At 42.1% G+C, this 23,288-nt stretch overlaps 2 protein-coding genes across 3 annotated transcripts; one reads left to right on the top strand and one right to left on the bottom strand.

Annotated features, from left to right (window-relative positions):
• The first annotated feature begins 800 nt into the window (after positions 1–800).
• On the top strand, positions 801–20,059 carry znf292b (zinc finger protein 292b). Its single transcript, XM_062550406.1, has 8 exons — positions 801–980; positions 7,674–7,828; positions 10,071–10,149; positions 10,392–10,527; positions 10,774–10,976; positions 11,214–11,350; positions 11,584–11,725; positions 11,846–20,059. Exons 1-8 carry the CDS (start codon positions 819–821, stop codon positions 19,091–19,093), a joined length of 8,262 nt encoding a protein of 2,753 aa, XP_062406390.1. The 5' UTR covers positions 801–818; the 3' UTR covers positions 19,094–20,059.
• Positions 20,060–20,709: 650 nt separating this feature from the next.
• gjb7 (gap junction protein beta 7) lies at positions 20,710–23,119 on the bottom strand. Of its 2 annotated transcripts, XM_062550408.1 has the most exons (3): positions 23,018–23,028; positions 22,780–22,850; positions 20,710–21,946 (listed from the first exon to the last, which is right to left on the bottom strand). In XM_062550408.1, the coding sequence occupies exon 3, from the start codon at positions 21,938–21,940 to the stop codon at positions 21,161–21,163; it is 780 nt and encodes a 259-aa protein (XP_062406392.1). In that variant the 5' UTR covers positions 21,941–21,946; positions 22,780–22,850; positions 23,018–23,028; the 3' UTR covers positions 20,710–21,160. The 2 variants fall into 2 exon arrangements, with proteins under 2 accessions (XP_062406392.1, XP_062406391.1); XM_062550407.1 differs by lacking the exon at positions 22,780–22,850 and having other exon boundaries at positions 23,018–23,119.
• Positions 23,120–23,288: the final 169 nt, after the last annotated feature.

The following is a 23,288-nucleotide window of genomic DNA, read 5'->3' as shown; positions in this document are numbered from 1 at the left end:
ATTTTGGTAGACTAATAGTTATTTCTGGATTCTGTCATTTTATGTAGCCTATAGATATGTAATGAACACTTATCTAGGCTACTGAAGTATGCAGTAATTACATTTCAAGCACAGCGACCTTAACACTGGATAAGGTTAGGTTTTTCATTTTGGTGAAATATTAAGGGTCAAATGTTAATACAGAAGCCACTGTGAAAATGCACTTGCACTTACGCTACACACACCAAATTGTCCATTATGGTTTGGTTATGCTATTTGGCAGACGCCTTTGTCCAAAGTGACATAGAAATAATAATACAATGCTTGAGGTTTTATGAGGGAGGTTGTTATAACATTGTTTGTGACCTATGAAAAGTAAACAAAACTAAGGAATAGGCTTCATAACATTGGTTTTAAACAAATGTATGCAGACGTTCTCAAAAATAGGCCTACAGAATGTCAGGAATGTCATTGTAACCCTGTCTTCTGATTTTTACACGTAAGATAGGCTACCTACTTTGCACGGACAACTAGCCTACTGATATGTATTTCATTTGATTGTCATTAAGTAAACTATTTTGGAATTTAAATTCTGAAAGTGAAAAAGTCAAAAAGGTGAGGGGGAAATGTGGGGGGGAAAGTGAAAGAAAATGAAACGTGTTGGACACCTGCAGGGCTCTTATTGCAGCAACAGCAGCGATCAAATGAGATAAACGAAGCTTTGAAACAAACGATTGTCACACGTGACTACGTGCCTTTCTTTTTCTACTTTGCGTAAAGACGTAGACGCCTTTGATCACATGCTGTTGTGTGCGTACGCGGCGGAGGTTGGTGCGAAGATGGCGGACGAAGAGGCCGAACAGGACTGCAGCGGGCAAAGCGGCTGTAGTGCACGGATAGGGGAGCTCCGTGGACGGCTGGAGGAACTCTCGGCTGCTTTGAAGGACAGTGTGGATTCTCCTTTGCAGTCTGCGACACTTTACTGCCAAGCATTTTGCCAGGTGAGTCCCGCTTTTGGCTGAGGCTTTTGCTAAATCGGGAAATCAAAATAAAGCCATGCTAGCTGCGCATCAAGCAATACATGAGCTGGTGATGCTAATGAAGACAGTAACCATTAATTTTCTCATTGCCGCAGACAACATGGATAACAACATAATAGCTTGAGTGACAGATAAACATGTGTATGCCAACTCTAAAAATGTTCCTCGTTATCGAGACTGCGGCGGTGCACATGAAGTATTCTGTTTATTTACAGCAGTGTTGTGTTAGCCATGCTAAGTTGGCTAAATAGCAAGAGAGCTAGCAGAGTCAGTAGGTTGACATCCTTGTTAACCATGTCAGAATGCAGGCATGAAAGTGACGATGGTGATGATGGACATGCGTTTATAGTATTAAGCTGGAAAGTTAGAAAATATGCATCCCATGCAAGGTTATAATGCTAAGTTATATGATTCCTGTTTGAGCTGTCAGAGCGCAACACACTCACATTGTACCCATCCTATCGTGTATAACGATAACTTCACCTTCACTTCAGTTAGATAATAATATTAACATTGACGTTACTTGACTTGAGTTTTGCAATACGAAGTAATGTTCATTGTCAATGTCAAGCTGGAAACATCACAGCAACGTAAAATCCGCTACGAATAAGAAGTGATATATTTTCTTTTGCAACCTAGCTGTGGGTGTGTGACTTCAATAAAGCAGTTTCATCAGAAGAATGCTATAATTTAAAGCTCATACATTTTGATTGCACGTACTTACTGGAGAACTACAAAATTAGACAGAATGTGCCCCAAACTCAGGCCTAACCCACTGTGACTCGTCTCCAGTGTTTCCTTAAAGTACGTGGTTTGAAAGATGGATAATACCTTGAAATCCCTTGGCAACGTGGGCATTAGGCGGTGGAAACAACCCCATCACCTATAATTGATGATCATGGCCTGTGATTGCCACTGTTCAGTTTTCTGTTTGGCCAAATCATCATTGCGTCGAAGGTATTTCCAGTTTTGAAAGTATGAGGAAATATTAAACGGTGCAATCAGTTCATCGTCCTCGTCATTATACAAAGAAGGGAGCGTCCAATTCCCCTGGGTAGAACCATGTGGTTGCATTTGCCCTGAACAATCAGAGCTGTGCTGATTAGGCTGTTTTTGTTCTTCAATGCTTGTGCAAATCTGAAATATTATGTTGCTTGATGCTGGGGGTGAAACTGCTGAGTGCCAGATAGTCCAAAGTGTAATAAACTAGCCTATCCGAAGTGAAGAAAACCACACCACTTGTAAGGGGTTTGCTTTTTCTCATTTCGTTTAGTTTGTGGTACTTTTTTTTAACTTAGCATACTGTGATGTGAAATTGTATCAGGATATTGATTTCCCCTAGCAGCAACTAAGGCCCTGGAATGTCTTCTTGTTATCCTTGTTTTGGATGCTTCAAGGAACGCTTGAAGCGCACCTCAAGTTATCACAGAGATCTCAAGCTAATTTATTACAGTTTGTTTTTTCCCCCTCCTTTACCTGATAAACTCTGAATACAGGTTTTGGGAATTGGATGTACTAGGCAAGACTGATAAGGGGGCGTGGGTGGTATTGTTTTTCATTTTGAAGAGACAGCAATATAAGTTTGGGTACTATAACTATTGGTTTACACTCAAATAGCCCATACATTTTTTTTTTATGTCAGGGCATTTTTTGATAAGGAAGTGGCCACTTGTACCACATCTCTGCTAATGTTTAGCTTGATGTAGTCCACATACTTGCTCACCATTTCTGACCCCCTCAGTGTGAATAGCTGACCAATGTTCCAACCATAGACTGGAACCATGAAATAGGTTCCCTGTTTATCCCTGATAATATAATAGCATCAAATAGCTGTTTGGTTCTGGTTGCAGATATTCTAGTTGTAGTTCCACCACTGTGTGGTTGTAGGCCTAGTTGTGGGACCAGTAACTACCAGGTTTATCAACATTAATGATAATTCATGGCCATGAATACGGTATGTGGCCTATTTGTTGCCCAGGTGTCATTTGTATCTGAATAACCTACTAGCAGGCCTGATTGGATCAAATATAAAACATAAATCTTTTAGTGCCTACTCTCTGCACCTTTCATTCCCTTGGATTAGCCTAGTCTTGTTGTGTTTTGTTTAATTTTATGTTTATTTATTTATTTCAACTAGGGGTGTCAAAATCAAGACCACGGTTAATTTTTAAATAAATAATGCTTTAGAAAATATTAACACATTTTGTCATATGCTGGTGTTAAACATCTGGCTCATTTTGAAAAGATGTAAGATTTGCAAGATTAACCATTGATTGACGGCCAGTTGCCCTTGAAAACCAAATTGGTGATGCTTGTGTTGTTGTTTCCAGACAAATGGCCTCTTGTTATTTTACCAATTTGGATTAGTAAGAGGTTTATTAACTTCTTATTTGAACTTATATTTACTCTCATAATCTGCACTTCTATAATAAATTGCATACACATGGTCAGCCCTTCATGCATCATTCACATGCATTTCCAGGTTTTGCATTCGGAGTGTAGACCTAGTAATCAGAGGTATGGCGTATTTGAATGGCACTGGGTGGTCCTAGAGCAAATCTGCCTGTCTGCCCATCTACATGTCTGTGCCCTGCCCCCCCATCCCACACATCCCATCAGGTTTTGGATGATTTTGTTAGGGACAGTAGAGGATTATTCCTCCATTCACTGTGACCTCTCCTGGAATGCTCAGCTGTTCCATGCCCTGCACGGGTGCAGGATAAAGCTTCAAGGGCTTCTTGCCCCCCCGTACACCCCCCCTCCCCCCTCTCCAACCACCTCCACCCCTGTAGTCATGCCACATGACTCCCCAGGCGTGGCAGTGCTGGAACCTGTTGTGTTGACCACAGCCAGTGCCCTACAAGTCATAATCTACAACCATGCAAGATTATTTATCAAAGCAACAGCACTAGTAACACAACAGATCCCCATTAAGTCTTTCATTTTCCGACATCAGTTAAACATTTGGGCTAACAGTTGAGTTTTCCTACTGAAGTGGAATTAAGCTGCTTAACGATGTAAGCCTAATTGTATATCAAACAAACCCAAATGTTGACAATCAAAAATAGATTTCCTATTCATTGCCACTGAGGGTGTGGTGAAGGCTTCGGGGGTTAAGCTCCGACTGGAGACTGGTAATATTAGAGCAGTGTCATCATTGTTTTCAAAAAGTTCTAGCTTCACCTGTTTTCAGGAACCCTGTTGTAAGTGTCCCTTTCAAAAGACTATATTTTGAAACGTATATAAACTTCAAAGACCTGAAAACACTGTTTGTCACATAGACACAAAACCCCAGACAAAAACATTTTGACATTTGTTGTATTGGACAGCCTCTCGGTTTGCAGAGTGCAGACATTTGAGACCTCAGAGCTTCCTCAGCCCATTATAAAGGCCTGCAGCCTGTTGCATTATGCATTTGCAAAGACATCGGGGGGGAGGGGGAGGTGTATGTCTTTGTGAGAGAGAGTACTGTGTATGCATTCTGCCCGAGCGCCCGCAGTGCCAGCTGTTAGACAGAGCCTGGCACACGCCTTCATCTTCAAATTAGGGTGATAATCAAAGGGAGAAACCCACCGAGCCAGCTCCTCCACACCCAAACCATGAAGGGATAAAGGGATGAAGGGCAGAGCAACAATGGCTGATTGTTCAGTCCGCTATCTAGCACATAGGCGGTATATACTGTCTATGATCTAGCAGCCTATATGCCCCTGCAGTTCACCCCTTAATGTATTTGTCAGTGCGTTCAACTTATGGTTTATTTGGATCAGGCAAATATTTTTCATTAAGGCTGTTTATTCATTTGTATTTTATTTTAATGGGTGTTCATAGAGTTTATGTTTTCATATCTTTCTGCCCTTATTTTTGTTGGTGAGGAGTTCATATATTGCTTACATTCTTTGAAGAAAAATGGCCTCGCTATGATGACAATGCCTGGTGATGAATCTCTGCCTCTCGGCAGATTTGCCTGATGTTTTTCATATGAGAGTCTAGGCCAACACATTCCAAAAACGAAATACATGTGACCCTTTGGCCGCACGATTGGCAGCTGGGTTATGTTTGTAATGGAAGCCTGCTGTTTGCAGGTCACGCTTGAGTGACGGAATATCCAAATGTGTGTTAGCTGGAGACCACCTATTATAAAAATCATGATAAATCATGAAGTTTGTGTGCTTACATTTGCTGTGTGTATGTATGCGCACACTATTTATGCATCATGTTTATTTAGTTTGTTTCCTAGTTTGAGTTTGAGACTTCTGGTCTGCAGACGTTAGGTTATTGTTGCTTTCATTTATGGTGATATGGTTATATGGTTTCTCCATATAAATGTAATCAAGCAGCTTGGCACATGGAATGGCTTTATATTGGACTTATATTTCCATACGTCAAGGTCCACTCAAGTGTCTGAGTAAAGGATTAAGGCCATCGATATGCAGTATTAGACTACTGGAAAAAGCAAAATAAAATCCTCTGTTTATACCCCAGTTGCCTTACATTTCTTTAGGTTTGAATTACAGTACCCATTAACACTAAAAGAAAACATTTGGTTCAGTCTAAAAATAAACCAGCCCATTTAGTTGCCAGGCAAGTGCATCTTTCTTTACTCCAGGATGACAGATATTTGGTCAGAATTTATTCTACTATTGCTCAGCCTGAATCCTTGCTAACATAGCGTTAACTGTATCTATTTCTATATTGACTAGCTTGCTAGACAGATCGGTCGCCAAGTAAAAGTAATGTGTAACTAACATGTGTCACAATGAGGTAATACATATATTTTGCTTATGCAGTGTCCACCTAACGACACTGACTGACTATGTCAGAAATGTAGTTTAAGGTCACTTGTTGTTTCAGTTGCTGTTGAAATTCTTCAGATGAAACACTGCGTAAGCATTGAGCATTGCCGTAAGGGATAATGCAGGAGGCACAGATTACGTGTGCGGTGTAATCAATGCCTCTCCTTAGGCATCGGATCATCTCACTCAGACTTGCTGATTCTGATGACTCCTCATTCCCCCTTTTCTCTCACTCACTCTCCCTCCCTCTCCTTCCCTTCTGCCCTTTCTCATATGCACTCTCTTTCTGGTTTGTGTGGTGTGTCTCCACTCGTCGGTTCTGTCTCCACTCATGTGGGTTCTGTCTTCACTCGTCGGTTCTGTCTTCACTCGTCAGTTCTGTCTCCACTCATGTGGGTTCTGTCTCCACTCATGTGGGTTCTGTCTCCACTCATGTGGGTTCTGTCTCCACTCGTCGGTTCTGTCTTCACTCGTCAGTTCTGTCTCCACTCATGTGGGTTCTGTCTCCACTCGTCGGTTCTGTCTTCACTCGTCAGTTCTGTCTCCACTCATGTGGGTTCTGTCTCCACTCGTCGGTTCTGTCTCCACTTTTCGGTTCTGTCTCCACTCATGTGGATTTTGTCTCCACTCGTCGGTTTTGTCTCCACTCTCGTCAGTTCTGTCTCCACTTGTCGGTTCGGTCTCCACTCATGTGGGTTATGATTCCACTCCTGTCAATTCTGTCTCTTGTGTCGGTTCTGTCTCCACTCATGTTATGGTTCCATGGTCACTGTGCATTAGGTAAAATTCCCAGCAGAGGGAGAGCTAAGCCCTCTCCAGCTTCCACATTTTTGTCACCCCTCTGTCACCCCTGACTTCATCAGGCAACCCGACTGTGGTGAACTTGAGAAAGACTTTGAACCTCTTTTGTTTATACCAGTTATCTGTCTGGCTGGGGATAAGAATGTTTGTGTTTGCTTGTCTCCCTGGCCCTCACTCTCTTCCCCCTCTTGGCAAAATGTCTGCCAGCTCCTTAATGAACTCCTTACCCCCACTGTTCCCTTCTAATGAAATGCCTCGGAACCTAACCCACTTTTGCACTTATCAAATACAGCATTGTATTCAGTGCAGCAACATTGCCCTTTACATGCTTGTTTGGTGAGTCCAGACTGCGGTCAACTTTTCTCAGAAACACTCTTATTCGTGGTGAGCCTTCCATAGTGCATTCAGTGTGTTGATTGTGGTGCCTTTTGTTTAGGCCTATGAGGGTTTTTTTGCTATTAACAGTACTTGAACTTGACTTTACTTGGCACTTGGAGTAATGGCATTAATGGTAGTACTGATGTGTGCACATTTCTTACTGCAGATTTGTAGGGTCAGGTGAGGTCATGTACACTGCTTCTCTTCCGCCACAAGAGGGAGCAATGTAACCTCCTGGTGACTTCCTTGGGCATTGGTGTGGTGTCCCATCAATCCTTCAAGTTCACAGTCTTCCAGTCGTTAATCCACAGTACATTTGAGACATATATAAAATCAGAATTTAAGGGATCGCAAACTGTCATCTAGGCTTACTTAATTGGTCTGTTTCTTTTCTGTTCTTTCTTCTTTCGACAAAATCCGGCAGAAGTCATTATTTAAGGAATAATTTTTCAAATTTTTCTTTCGGGGTTGGGGTGGAGAGGGGAACCCTCCTGCCTTCCTACGACTATGACCGCACCGCTGCTGGGAAAATATTCTAGGGGAAACACTGCATACCATGTACTCAGTTTTTTTCCTCTTCTCTTTCTGCTCTCAATCCTGTCCACTCTCTCTCTCTCTCTCTCTCTCTCTCTCTCTCTCTCTCTCTCTCTCTCTCTCTCTCTCTCCTTCTCTCTCCTTGCAGACGCTGGTGGAGTACGCGGGCTGCTGGAAAGTGGAGGAGAACCCCCTGCCCCTGGTGGAGGTCTACTCTACAGCGCTACTCAGCTACGCCCAGGCCTCCTCCTCTCTCTCCACCCATTGTGAGAACGTGTCGTTAGTGCCAGAGAGGCTCTCCCTGTGAGTAGTACACCACCCCATGACTGTCATGTCATGTCCCTGCTTGTCGGATCTCATGTCATGTCACTATTCTCTTAACGGCTACGTCCCTTTGAATGATTTGCATGTGTGTTATGCCGTTTGTGTTCCTGGTCAGAGGTTCAGTAGACCTTGCTGGACATTTGACCAAACAATCAGTGGTACTTACAAGATAAATAGCGAATGTGGCAGGACAAACAGTGTGAACTTCGGTAATAAATTGCTTAGTCAAGGGATCAGTTGTTTAATACAAATCTCTGAATGAAAAAAGGGAGGGACCTATCAAATGCATGTGTCGCACAGCAGCATGTTGCTTTTGTTTTCCCCAGTGTCTGTTCTCCCAGAGCAGCTATATTCATTTATTGGTAAATATATTAATGGTAAATATGTCAAAATAATGATGCGTGGTCTGCTCCTCAAGGCTGGTGGAAAGCTAGACGAAACTGCTTCCATTCACTCTGACATTCCACTTTCGATGAAAAAGCCTCCTGGTCCATCAGGCTCTGGAATCTCTGCAACGGCACTGAGAGTTGCCTCTGGCACTATTATGACATACCTGGGCGGAATCACAACTTGTGGTGTCATTGACGGGTTTAACGGTTTCAGCCTTCATTTGGCAGTAAGCCATGCTTTTTCTGTCCCACAAAGTGACAAAGACACAAGACAAAACTCCGTCCCTTTGTTTTATGACTTGGACAGATCATCTATCTTAAACCCATATGTGCCACAGGTGTAGCCTACATACATTTCATACCGATTTTAATATTATTTTCATTACAATAAATTAAAAGATGGTATTTGAGCATATGCGTTGCAGATGATTAAACGTACATTCTGATTTACTACAATCCTGTTCTCAGACTTGTTATATTTCCCACATGCGTAGGGTTGTGATAAAAAAAAAATGCTTTTTTCACTCGCAATGGCAAAGCAGACTAATTATAACAATTTATAACAACACATTAAATTATTTCAGCCCAAAAGAAAGAGCTTTGTGCAGGCTTGGGAGTCTAAATAGCCTACTCCGCAAACCTCGAAAGAGACCAACAATTAAACTGATGTTGTATGCCACAAATCACCTACAAGTTTGCTGCAGATCTGCCGCAAATATTTACAGTACATGCATTGGGAAATGCATTGTTCAGGATAATGGACTGGATAAAAACACTGTTGATAAAGGCAGCATGAAAAAGAGCTGCAAAATGATTAGCTAAGGTCACAAAGCAGATGGTCCTGTAGATGGGCCAATAGACAGTCCCATGCAGAAAATGAATGATGCCAAACACTCAATTCATTTTCTTAGCAGCCTGACATTGTATGACTCCTTACGAATCTATAGGAGTCTTCCAGTATTCTGAGACAAAATATTAGTGATATTTTTTATAGGAATACAATATAATTTTGGGACTATTAGGAACACTCTTTTTTTGTAAGGGACATACATATTATATACATATTATCTATTTTACCTCTATTCCCGTCATGAAATAGACTAGGCTATATGAAACAAAATTCAAATGTGTGTTGAAAGACAGTGTTAGCATTATTTTAGTATACAAACAAATAACGGGCCATAATGATAGCAACCATTTTGTTGGGTTTGGTAACCAAAACTGCATGCCTGGTTGCTAAGCTGGCAACCACTTTTTAAATTTACATGTAATGTTGAATCCTGCTGCAAGGAACTCCAGCTCACCTGAGTTGTATATGTGTATAGATTTTACATTGCAGTTTTTTTGGGGTTTTGTGTTGTATTTGCTTTTTTTCAATCATTTGCATCCCTTGCAAGTCCTGGCTGTGTTCAAGAGCAAGGCTGAAGTATGATTTTGTCCCCTATATTTGAATAAATGAATTATTGAATTAATATATTTCACTCATATTTTGCTAAAATGCCTTAAACATGTTACATTTGGTAGACCAATCTGCTGAATACTCATTGGGCCAACTGTCACTCCAGCACTGTTTCACACACAAACTGCTGTCTTAGTCCTCTTTGATTTGAAACTGCTATTGCTCAGTCACACAAAGGCAAGATTTCCATCTTTTGATGTTCCCAAACTGAATGTATTACTTTTGATGAGAGGCACAGCCATTTTTTGAAACAGTACTTCAAGTATCATGGTCTGTCTCCATTGGAGCATTTCAGAGAGATGGATTTTTTATTGAATACTCCAAAGCTACAACTCACCATGTATTATTGCTTTTCTTCCTTGCTGTTGCACAGGAGCTATTTGGAACTTCTGTTGTCACTACCGGACAATGTTCCAGAATCCCTTTGGCAGCTGTTCCAAGCTTCTGTGCAGGTATTCAGACAATCCTAGTAGGTGTATTGCTTTCAAAACGGCGACTGATAAAGGTCAAATGCTACATTGCTCATAGAATAAGTTGTGATTAATTTCCTATTGCTCAGCCATAATTGTGATTTGTGAAAAAAGTGCTTTATCTGTTTAACATGACTGAATTCAAGAATACAAAAGCTAGGATTCAGTTTGCTTTGGGTTATTCACACAAAACTGTAATTCTTTGATGTAATGCTTTTTCTTAGTCAGCCCATGACCTGCTGCAGAAAAATGGCATGTTACAACTACAAATGCTGTCCTGCTTGTCCCGGGAGACCGGTGTGTGGAACAACTGCACGCTACAGAGCATCCTCTCCAATGAGGCGCTGGACACTGAGAAAGGTTCATTTCCATTCATTTTGCTTCATCTATTTAACATCATCCTCACTTGAGTGGTCTAATTTACACTCACCACCTAAGGGTCACTCTAATGAATTCAAACCGTGCTGCTGTAAGGGAATATTCTGAGCTCAATTAAGCATAATTCAGCCCTGACAAACAGGAAATATTGATGAGATTGAATGTATAATAGAGACCCTAAGAATACTGCGTTGGGCTTGTTTTAATGAATGTTTTCCTCTACCCCAGTGCACGCCTTCCTTGCTCTGGAGGGACCCATTCTCTTGGAGATGAGGATAAAGCATCTGATCAAGGAGAACCATCGGAGCAAGGCAGCACTGCTGGCAAAGGCCTGTTCTGAGTTTCCGGAGTTCGAGGGGAAGGGGCACTTTAAACAGATGTATCTTGTCAGCCTATGCAGCGTGTCTGAACAGGAGCCCTTAATGGAGGAGGTATTTTCAGATTTAAAATGTTCTCATGACGCATGACTGATGCTCTCAAATGTCAAGATGTGCGCACATTACGTAGCAGGCTCACTGGAATCACATGACATAATTGTTGGTTGAGAATTCACAGCCCAGCAGTTCATGTGCATCCTCTGTACTGTCCCAACTATTAAAATATAATGGAATCAGTTGGGCAGGCAAATGCATTTTACAAACCTAACTTTTCTATTTGGCTCTTCGCAGATTTCAAAGGTAGACTGTCGTGATGCCTTGGAGATGATCTGTAATTTGGAGTCAGATGGAGATGAGAGAGGGGCATTTACGCTGTGCTCGGCCTTCCTGACATGCCAGCTCCTCCAGGCAGAGACTTATTGTGCATGGTGGGTCATCAACTTTGTGTGTTCTGTGATGCTGGTCAGGTGATTGGGTGCGGTTGTGAGTGCATTCGGAAATACATACTGTTGGTGTCCTGGAAAGTGTTTGGAGTACAGAGGACATATCTCATGAATGTTTTTTTTTTTTTTTTTTTTTTTTTTATCAATGTGTGCTAATTGGCAACACTTTGATGCTGTATGGAATGCTTCTTAACCACCTTTTTGTGTTTTCTTTATAGGGAACTCACTTTGTTTTGGAGTAAACTTTTGAAGCGCCTAGAAGCCTCAGACCAGGGTTTCCTAGACCGATGTCGTCAGATGTCCAAGTTGTCCAAAACAGTTTTTCACATCCTTTTTTTCATCAAAGTCATTCAGTCAGAGGTGAATATACCCTTAATGATTACAACCATTTTATCTAAACAGCCATATTGTATGTTGTAAGGTGTATGTGACGCTAATGACCATTATTGCAAATTAATTGATTTTTCTCTTGTTTTCCAGGTTGATGCTGTTGGTCTGCCAGTGTGCATTGAAATGTGCATAAGGGCTCTACAGATGGATTCCGTGGATGGGAAGACAAGGGCCACCATTTGCAAAACCATTTCATGTCTGCTGCCAACAGACCTGGAGGTGAAACGGGCCTGCCAGCTCACCGAGTTCCTCATTGAGCCTACAGTGGACTCCTACTATGCAGTGGAGACTCTTTACAACGAACCTGATCAAAAACTAGAGGAGGCGAACATGCCTGTTCCCAACTCCCTGCGCTGTGAACTTCAGTTGGTCTTCAAAACTCAATGGCCTTTTGATCCTGAATTCTGGGATTGGAAGACACTGAAACGCCATTGCCTTGCTCTCATGGGTGAGGAGGCATCAATCGTATCGTCAATAGATGAACTCAATGACGATGAGGAACCAGCTGTTGAGAACGGCAAAGATCATGAAGAATTCAAAGATGTTACAGAGTGCTTTTTAGACACTACAAATGAACTCAAGGAAATGACCGATGAGAAACAGAAGAAACGTGAAATTAAAAAACTGCGGGAGAAAGGTTTTGTCTCTGCTAGGTTTAGGAACTGGCAAGCCTACATGCAGTACTGTGTTTTGTGCGACAAAGAATTTCTCGGACATAGGATTGTACGGCATGCACAGACTCATTTCAAAGATGGACAATACAGCTGCCCAATATGTGCGCAGACTTTTGACACTAAAGAGACACTGGAACCACACGTAGCATCACATGTAAAACTGTCATGTAAAGAGCGCCTAGCTTCCATGAAAACCACTAGAAAATTGGCTAAGTCTAAAACATCTTCACCACCAGTGGTAGCTCTGAAATGTAAAACGAGTGAAAATTCGGAGCGCAAAGCTAAGATCAAACACAGTGTAAATGGTGAATCCCTTCAACCTTACAGTGGAGAATCTATGGACATGGGGGAAAATGGGACAGCATCAGAACTGTCTGAGGAAAATGTATGCCCTCTACCAAATTGCAGAAAAGGGTTCAAGTACTTCAAAAACTTGCTTATTCATGTCAAGGACCACGGCGACAATGAGGAGGCAAAACGCTTCTTAGAAATGCATAGTAAGAAAGTGATTTGCCAGTATTGTCGCCGTCAGTTTGTCAGTGTGGCTCATCTGAATGACCACTTACAAGTGCACTGTGGTGCCAAGCCCTATATTTGCATACAGCTCTATTGCAAAGCCAGTTTCAACTCTAATGCTGAGCTGATTGTGCATAGTAAGGAACATGCTTCTTTTAAAGCTAGGTGCATGTTCCCAGGCTGTGGCAAGATTTTTCATGAGGCTTTCATGCTTTATGATCATGAAGCCCAGCATTACATAACATTTACATGCAAAGATGCTGGCTGCGGAAAAATATTTCACTCACAGGCCCAGTTAGATGAACACCAGGAAGAGCATGTCCAAAAAGTGGTGGAAAAGGAGATTGTTGATGACCACACTACTGACCAGGCTTGTCATAGTAACTCTACTACGCGACATATACTTGATCATGTTAACTCTGTTGGGCAGCACCAACCTGGGGATGAGCTAACTCAGTCCCAAGACACTTCCCAGTGCAGCACAGTAGATGATGACTCTCTTCAGTCCCCAGAACCTTTGATGGTGAAGCACTCAGTTGAGAACATGTTGAGGCCCATCTCCACAGATGACCCTCTTACAATTAAATCTGAGCCATCAGATCCAAATCAATACCCATTACACCAGGTCCCTTTCTCAGAAGTGCCCATGAATCATCAGCCCATCATGAATGCCCATCCCTCTCACCAGACTCAGTCTAGACCACAGGAATCTCATTCAGGCCCATACATGTATGATCAGATTCAAAGTGTACCGAACACCGTAATGCCCGCAACCCCATCATATGGTGCTGTTGAAAGCTTTCAACAAGCTCCTCTCCCTGATATGTTACAGGGGCATCCCCAGGCTTTCACACACCAACCTTTCCCTTCCCAAAGTCAAGTGCACAGACCACACAATTCTGATTTCAGAAGACCGGCTCTAGCACCCTATCAGAATATGTCAGCTAGTCATATGCCCCTTGTCGGACATGCTCCTAATTCTGTTGCAGTGCTGCCAGGACATCTCCCGCCAACTTCCCAGGCTCTTCCTGCACGAATGACTCCTCAGTCTTTGAATGGAAACTGTACTGTCAACCAAATGGTGCATCCACCAGGCACCAATGGTCAGGCTCAGCCAGAGGTGGAGAAAGAGAGGCATCGCTGTGCTTTTGAGTCATGCACTCGAACTTACAGCTCATACCGGAGTGTAACCAAACATATGAAGGCAGTTCATCCAGATTTTTATGTTCAATGGAAGCTCGAAAAGAAGAACAATAGGGTCTCCACAATTGTGTCAAGAAGCTTTGCTGTTAATGGTGACTCAAATTCGCTGCCTCCCTCACACCAGCAAGGTGGACACAGGGCTCCTCTTCCACCCCAGCAGATGAAAAATGCTCTTGGTCAGCCACTACCTTATTCCACTCCTTGCCACAGCTCCAATGGCCCCACTGTGTCTTCTCATGCAATGCCACTCTCAGGTCAAGCTCTCGCTGCAGAAATGGACGACATTTTGAACCCCATCATGCTGTCTCAGTTGGGGAACTCCATTAACCAAATGGGCACGTTACCAGCATCACATATTGATACACCATGGAATGCTGCACAGCCAGACAATGTTGGCCATCAACCACAAAACCATTGCACTTCTCAGGTATTGATGCCAGGCATACATGGAGTGCATAACAATGCCTATCCTTCACATTTAGGCACAGCTGGCCCTAGTCAGAGAACAGACAGTCATCATCAAAATATGGATCGGTATTCGTTACAACCCCATGAAAGACTTCCAAGTGCACATATGCCACCGCAGGTAGCTGTCAGGCAGCAATTAATTAATAACAAATCTGGAGAAGGATTTCATTCCATTAATGGGCAGTGTTTTTCTGGTAATCAAAGCGCACCATTGGAGGCAGTGAGTCATGTTACTCAGTCAAACAACAACTCTTTGATACCATCAAACCTGAGCACAGATTCAGGGCCTTTGCTATCTTCATATCGGGAGAGTCTGAATAATCCTGTTCTCAGTGAGCATCAGAGGGTTTCTGTAGCAACATACACCCAGCAACCACAAACTAATTCTTTATCGAATGTGAAATCAAATGAAAGAGTCTTGGAAACACAGGATAAGTCAATTTCTGACAGCCATTTGCAAGGCCATTCAAATCCACAGGGTGGGATTGTCAAAGATTCTCAAGAAGGCTCTGATAGTGGGGACACAAAACGAAAGCGAAACAGAAGAACAAAGTGGCCTGCTATTATACGAGATGGGAAGTTTATTTGTTGTCGATGTTTCAGAGAATTCCAGAGTCCCAAATCTCTTGGAGGTCATTTGTCAAAACGATCTCATTGTAAAGCTTTTGATGAGACCGACCTAACTGCAGATTTGCCATCATCATTCCTTGATTTATTAAATTCACCACATATTATGAATTCGCCACAGGTTGCTGAATCTCCACAGTACAATATCGATTTTAAAGACCAGTCTTTTGAGCCCATTCCTAAAGGTCCACTTGATCCCAAATTATTCCCCAATGTTAGCTTTCCCCAAGCAAACAGCAACTCTTATTCCAACAATGGTGACCAGAATGGTGATGTCTTCAAGCAAGTATTGGATCATTCAGCCGTCCCTGGTTTATATGAGACTCCTGTGCAACAGCAGACATTCCAAAACCCATGTGGAAGCTATGCATCAGAAGGACTCATGCTCGACAATACAGTAATACAGCACACCGGGAATAACCAGATAAAGACTGAATGTCAGCCTCCTGGAGAAAACTACCTTCAATCCTCAGACTCTTTATTTGGAGACGATTTATCTGATCCTCTTCTCACTCAATTCCTATCTGAAAACCAGTCACTATCTTCACTCAACAGTCTTCCAACAGACCAGATTAATCAAATATTGAGAGCTGAAACTCTTATGAAAATGAAAGAAATAAAGGGTAAGGCCACCATTCCCAATGCAAGTGGTCTCTCAAGTGATGGGCTCCTGTCAGTGATGGCGAATCTAGCTCAAAATCTAATGTCTGACCCACTCCAGCTCATAAATTCCTCTGACTCTCAGCCTTCATCAACTACAGTCACTGCCCAGTGTAATGACCCACAGAAGGACCGCATTGAACACGACGTTAAGAAAAGATTGCGTGAGCAAATCCTCTCTGGAGAAATTCATAGAAGAAATAGCAATTCTCAGACACCTAGCATGGAATCCAGTTCCAGCTCAAGACCCTCCTCGGCATCTAATCATGCAAAAGGAATTAATCCGGTTGCTCAGCCCTTTAGTGGGTCTCAGATGACCGTTCACAGTCAAGACGAACTTGAGGTTGATCAGAAAGGGATGACCTCTGCAACAGTCCCACCAGTCAATACTAGAACACCTGTGCAGAGTTGCCCTCAACTGGTTGGGGTTATACAAGCCCATGGGGTGCCTGCTGCTCAAAGTGTTGGGTCAGAGGTCGACGCTAACCAGTGTCCTCCTCCCTCTGAAGGCCCAGGTGATGTCATGTTTGAAATTCAGAGATGGTTTGAAAGAATGGACTTGGATAGAGAAGGCAGCCACACCGCGGACCCTGTGGAATCCAAGTCTTCCATTGAGCCTGTTGGCAATAACCACATCCCTAATAGTTTAGATGCAAATGTTGTTGGTGGTGATAAAGGTTTGCATGTCCCCAGTGACTTCCAAAAACCATTTGCCTGTGATGTCACAGACTGTCTATATAAAGCTATGACAAAAGATGCACTTTTTAAACACTTCAGTAAGAACCATAACTACACTGAAGAGATGTTAAATCAGGTCAAGAAAAGCTTGAAATTTGCCCCCTTCAGCTGTCAAATGTGCAGCAAGACCTTTACTCGTAATTCCAATCTTCGGGCTCATTGCCAAGTAGCTCACAGTCTCTCACAGGAGGAAATGATCAAACTAAAAATAAAGCGTCAGTATAACAAGCGAATGGAAAATGCTGATCCAACCTCTCTTCCCATTCAGAATCCTACATTAGGTTCAGGGTATCAGCAGAGTAACTGTCAATCTATACTAAACCCATTGGCTGAATTGGAGAAAATAAAACCTGAGTGTCTTTCAGCTCCATTCGCCCATGCTACTGCATCAAGCACCATGTTAGATCGGATACAGGACAAGAATGTCCCAGCTGGTTCACACCTTGCCCAACAAATAACAGCCAATCAGACAGTCACACAGGCAGCTCTAAAATCTGAACCAATCTTCATTGGACAGTTCTCAGGAAACCATATAAAAATGGAGCAGCAGTCAGCTGGAGAGCAGTTACCTTCACACAGTCAACTCCAGCCTGGCTTGCCAGGTAGAGGGACTTTACCAGAATCTCCAAATATTGGTCAAGTGCCATGTTCCGTGGCGCCTCCAGTGGCTTCCTGTGCTGCTCAGTCTCCAGAGAAAAAACCCAAAGCAGTGAAAGCAAGAGTGGCAAAGCCCAGAACAGAAACTCCCAAAAAGGCCAAAGAGAGAAAGCCAGAGGCAGATGATGTATTCAGCCCGTACAGGCCATATCGCTGTGTCCATCAGGGCTGTGTGGCAGCCTTCACCATTCAGCATAACTTAATCCTTCACTACAGAGCTGTTCATCAGTCATCCTTACCCCAATTTGAAATGAACAATGAAGGTGAAGATGATCAAGAACAAGCTGAAGAAGAACATGAGGAGCAGGAAGAGGAGGAGCCAGAGGGTGAGGTCTCGCCCGTCACAGAATTCAGATGTCAAGTGAAGGATTGCTCGAGAATTTTCCAGGAGGTGACAAGTCTACTACAACACTACCTCCAGCTTCATAAGTTCAAATTGGACAAAGCAGGTGCATTCCTGTCTAGCATAAACTTGGGCAGGTTTCAGTGTGACCAGCCTGGATGCACCACGTCTTTTACGGCTTTCTGGAAATACATTGCCCATATCGACAAAGATCACAAGGAAGCCAAAATGCCAAAGTCAGAGGCTGTGGAAGGTATGTTTAGATGTGATGTTGAAGGGTGTGACTGCGTTTACACCACCCGATCTAATTTGTTGCGCCACACCATGAAGAAGCACCAAGATCTTTATAAGCTCCAGCTTATGAATCAGCGAAAAATTGATGAAAGAGTAAAACCTATTTCAAGAAAGCCACAGTACAGTGATTCTGATGGAAAGGAAAATATTGAAAACAACAAGAAAGTAACTCATAAGGGTAGTGACAAAAAAAGAAAGGATTCACAAGAAAACCACTGGATTAAGTATGGTAAACCATCTTTGAAAGGCAAGGACGAGGCCGCTGCAATGTGTACAAAACGATTCCCCCTACAGTATCCGTGTATGATAAAAGGCTGTGAGTCAGTAATGAGCTCTGAGAGAAATGCCATGAGGCATTATTTTAAGCATGGTCTATCCGAAAAATACTTGGAGGAGCAGAGGAGCCACTTCATTTTCTGCAAGAAAATCCCTCTGTCCAGATTCCGACGCAGTTCAACCAGAAGCGAAGATAGTGAAGACAGTGAGGACGGTTTGGCAGAGAGCTCGGATAACGAAGACACCGGTCCAGATGGAACTGGGTCTGAGTTTTCAAAGCTCACATCGGAGAAAGAGAGCACCGAGGATCCTGAATTCTCCGATGCAAAGATGACCACTGATGGCTCCGACTCCTCTGTGGTGGTAAAACGTAAAAGGGGACGTCCACGGAAGACAGAGCGCCGGCACATTCCAGAGCGAAGGGCGAGTGGTAGGTTACGAACAAGGAATCGCTCTGTTAATTATGCTGACAATGGCTCAGACTCCAATATCTCAAGTCCTGCCCCAGCAAATGAGGACAGTGCAGAGCTTGCAGCTATGAGCTCATTCAAACCTATGGGCTTCGAGGTATCTTTCCTCCAGTTTTTGGAAAAGTCCAGTGGTTCTCCCAAAAGGCGAGCTAGTGATGATTCTCTGAGTGACCTTCCACTGAAACGAGCGTCCAGCATTCACCTGAAAAATGCCACTGTCCTGTGCAAGCGAGCTGACCCTAGTACCTATTATTATAAGGACATTCAAAGCTATGAGGAATTCAGAAACCCAGAGAAGCTGACTTCACTCGGCAGTGTGACATTTGCAATTGACAAATCGTTTGCGGGTGTAACCGATCTTTTGCTTAAGCAGCTTCACGAAATGCGGCCCACTGTCATTCTTCATAAATAGCTCAAAAGCTCGAGAGAGACTGGCAGACTGACTGAATGTCTTCAATAAGAAATCAGTTCTCAGGATTTGGACAGTACCACATGTGCTGCAGGCTGGTGCCCACAAATTATACTGTTTTAAATGTTCCCATCGTTGTGAAACAACCTGTGATATTTGACCTAATCATGTTGATGTGTAATCAGAAAACCGTAAAATATGGACATTCAATCACTAAAAATGAATCATAGATTAATTTGATATTTAATCAGGCACTGTAGTTACTGTATTTATTATAGTTATATAATGTAAAGCATGTTTTTTTTTTAATTCTCTGCACATTTTTTGCCTTGACATGATGGAGATAATTTGGTTTCAAATAACTCTTCACCTTGGCCAACCCCTTTTGGACGTTAAAAGTATGGTGTCCAAATTGGGCTCTGTGGTACTCTGTATAGGTACTGTATAGGTTGTTCTTGTTGAATAATCCTTGTTAATGTATAATTGTAGATAGCGCTTTGTGTCCATGTGTACATATTGACTATGAGGCCACTGCATCCACCAGCAGTCTGTATTATGAGAAAAAGCAAATTTATTACATCATGCATTTTGTACCCCTGTGTTTACTTCTGTCACTATACAAAGAACAGATGTCCATCTTGTAAAAGCCTTTATTTTTATGGTCTTTTGCCTTCCTCAAATTAAGATGTCTTAAAACATTTGTTAAAATCACTCAGTTGTTGTCATTTTTTGTCTTGTCCCCTCTGGTGCAGTTCGAGAATGCTGTACTCTGTTTGAAGAGTACAGCGTCGTCATGCTTTCAGATTTGTCACTCCAATGGCAATACACCAGCATTTTTATATATTCCTGAAGACTGTGGTGGTTTATTTTTTATTTTAAATCAAATGGTTCCATTTGTATATGTAAAACAGTACACACTGGATGCTTTATTTGAGAGATCTTTATTATGTATAAAAAAGTTTAAAACAATATCTGTCCTGTTTCATTATTTTATATGTTTTTCATTTCTGCTACACAAGTAGCATTAACATGCATCAGTGCAATGCGGACAAACTGTATACATCTTTTTCTCCTGTTGAAATATTTAATATTCATTATTTTCAGCAACAATTTGATTGGTTTCAAGTGTGTTCTTGTCCACCTAAGATAAACACTTTTTAAACCGGTCTATCAGGTTTTACCTGGTTTCCCCACACTCATAGGTGATTTTTAGATAATGTGATGTATAGCTGTGGTCTCAAAAAGCTTCCATCATCAAGTATACTGCTTGAAATATTACTTTTTTATGCTAATTTTCATGAATACAAGGGTGGTTTCCCTGACCAGGTTAAGTTCAATGCAATTGGAAAGACTGAATTAAATTATTCACACACTTTGTCTATGAATATTACCACCAACCACAGAAGGTCTACGGTCTCCTGACTGCTTGTTTGCCATGTAATTCCTCTGTGACTGGGCAAATATGTTTTGTCTCAACATTGATATTAAAATAAATTATGCAAGGTTTCTAAAAAAAATAAATGTAGAAAAATGTAAATTGTGATAGAATTCTATATTAATTAACTTACCAACATCCTAATTATTTCAAAATGTTTCATTTTACAAAACAGCTCATCAAACGAATTTGAAAAATATATTCTGGCATCTAGGTGTGTCAAACCTAGCAAAGGCCCATACGTATAATCGTTAGCTGCACCTGTTGATCATTTCATGTTAGATAAATTCCAAGGAATGCCATTACAGTACTTTCTTTCATTCATTCATTCAGCAGAATCAATCATCAACTTGAAATACAAAATAGGTATACATGAAAACCGACTTTGTAGCAGCCTGCTTATAGATGCTCTGTTGGGTTTGCTAAAGACAATGTCCACAAACCAAAAAGACAGAAGAGTCCCTTACATTGTACTATTATTAGATGCACCAAGATATTAGCATCGATATATTGTGTGCTTGTCTTTCTAAAGTTGGTCAATCAGGAAACAATACTTCTGGGAACTAAATTAGAAACATGAGGTTGGTTTTGCTCTTTCAGGTATAGGAACAACTGCAGTTCCCCAAGCCTAACAATCAAGAAGGAGAACTTTCCTGTTTTAACTCCGACTGCGAGCTCACTCGTTTTGCCTGAGGTGCTGCTTGGGGCCCTAGTAAGTCCGTTACCACGTGAGCTTTACCACAGTGGTAACCTCTCTTCTCCTCTATGGGCACATAGTATTTGCTGAAGTACTTCCAACATTGCTTGAAGACAATGTACAACATCTCTACGACATTAAGACAGACGCACACGATGGAAGTGCAGCCCATGATATAGAGGAAAATCTTCTTCTCAGTGGGCCTTGAGACGAAGCAGTCAACCGTGTTGGGACAAGGAGTTTGACTGCATTGGAAAACTTTGGGCACTGAGAAGCCATCGTACAGGAGGTAGAAGGCGACCAGAGACCCGATCTCAAACCCAGTTTTGAACAGGAGGCTCACAATGTAGGTGGCAAGTAGGCCTCCATCAATCCTGCCCTTGTCATCATAAAGCTTCTTGCCATGTTTGGCCTCTCTGTGCTCGCGGTAGCCCACATGGAGGGCCACGAGCAGGGACGGCGTTGACACCATGATGAGCTGCAGGGCCCACAGACGCACCTGGGAGATGGGGAAGAAATGGTCGAAGCACACGTTCTCACAGCCCGGCTGCTGCGTGTTGCACGTGAAGTCCTTGGTCTCATCCTTCCAGACGGACTCAGCTGCTGCCACATACACCAATATGCGGAAGACAAAAAGGATGGACAGCCACACTCGGCCAATCACAGTGGAGTATTTGTTGACACCGCTGAGCAGAGTCTCCAGAAAGCCCCAGTTCATCTTGTCCTGTGCAGGAACGCAAACAGTATAAGGGGGGAAAAAGGTGAGAGTGGAGATGCAGTAGCACAGCATTTCAGAACCCACTTCCCATCTCTCTATCATTAATTTCCTGTCATCTCTTCACTGTCCAATGAGTTAAATTCTAAAAAGCACAAAACATACTGCATTTTACAGTGTGTTTACGGTAGGTCTACTTCCAAAAAAGCTTAATGTAAAAAAGTAAAAAAGCTTTTTCCCCTCTCTGATGGAACCCGCGTTAAAATTGACTTTAACACTAACCCTAACCCTAGGTGAGGCATTTGCGCCTATATCTTTTCAGTCTATCAGGTATGAATTGTGTTGCTTAAACAAAAACTGAAACCACAAACAAGTTGAGTGGGTGTGAGTAAACCAGCTTTAAAAAACAAGGCCTTGAAACATCTGATAAAATATTGACATAGAAACTTACAATATGTAACCATGGTCAATGCTCATAGTTTCCCTATTAAAGCTACGAGTTGTACAAAGAAACCTGTACTTTACCAACAAAAGCACAATACTAAATGTAAGAAGCCCTGTAATACCAACTGTATAGACCTACACTAAAAACAAACATGTTCATGTAATTTGTTTTACTTAAATCATTAAATCATAATATATACACACACACACACACACACACACACATATCCATCTATATGTGAACCATTTCATAGACAATTTGAATAGTCAAGTGTTATGGCTTATATACTGTACATATATACGGTTATGATGGTTATGCTGTACAAGAAAGTCCCTAATGTCACATGAGTCATAACCATGGTCACAGGTATGTAATCTATGCGTGTAACCATTCTTACAGGAATAGGTATCCTGTTCGGGGAACTGCTGCTTATCTCAATGTCAAGTACAATTCCACTGAGCGTTTTATCTGAGTAATTTGAAACACATACGTTTGAGAAAGGCATTAATTATTTAGCACAGCATACCTTTTTTTTTTATTTAGCACAGCATATTGCCTTATTTTACGCATCTTTTTTTTTAGCAGCCTACAACAGCAAATAAAAGGATAATATTATTCTTTGTATTTCAACTTACATTGATTTATATGAGATTTTGTCCGTCCAGGTCTTCGCAAAAACTGGCAAAAAAAACTGAGGATGGTCTCAACTGCAGCACAGCCTTGTTATCAGCTGTGTGTCGCTGTGCGGGCAAACACACCTGGCGGCCACACCTATATCCCTGTTGCCAGGGACGAGCAGAAACACCCACACTACCCACGGCGCCATTATTTACATATCTGTCTTTCCCACTTACTCACTCACATATTGTGCTCCACAGGGCTCAGCCTCAATGGATGACACACTTG

The sequence above is a fragment of the Sardina pilchardus genome, chromosome 12, assembly GCF_963854185.1.
Source record: "Sardina pilchardus chromosome 12, fSarPil1.1, whole genome shotgun sequence".
Lineage (NCBI taxonomy): Eukaryota > Metazoa > Chordata > Actinopteri > Clupeiformes > Clupeidae > Sardina > Sardina pilchardus.
Note: the sequence above shows the minus strand (reverse complement) of the source record. Positions and strands in the feature narration are given on the sequence as shown.

Bases quoted from the DNA above. Each gene is read 5' to 3' on its own strand.
- znf292b (XM_062550406.1), top strand. From the start codon at position 819: ATGGCGGACGAAGAGGCCGAACAGGACTGCAGCGGGCAAAGCGGCTGT. The intron at 7,829-10,070 runs GTGAGTAGTACA...GCTGTTGCACAG, and splicing joins GTGCCAGAGAGGCTCTCCCT to GAGCTATTTGGAACTTCTGT. The intron at 10,528-10,773 runs GTTCATTTCCAT...CCTCTACCCCAG, and splicing joins GGCGCTGGACACTGAGAAAG to TGCACGCCTTCCTTGCTCTG.
- gjb7 (XM_062550407.1), bottom strand. From the start codon at position 21,940: ATGAACTGGGGCTTTCTGGAGACTCTGCTCAGCGGTGTCAACAAATAC.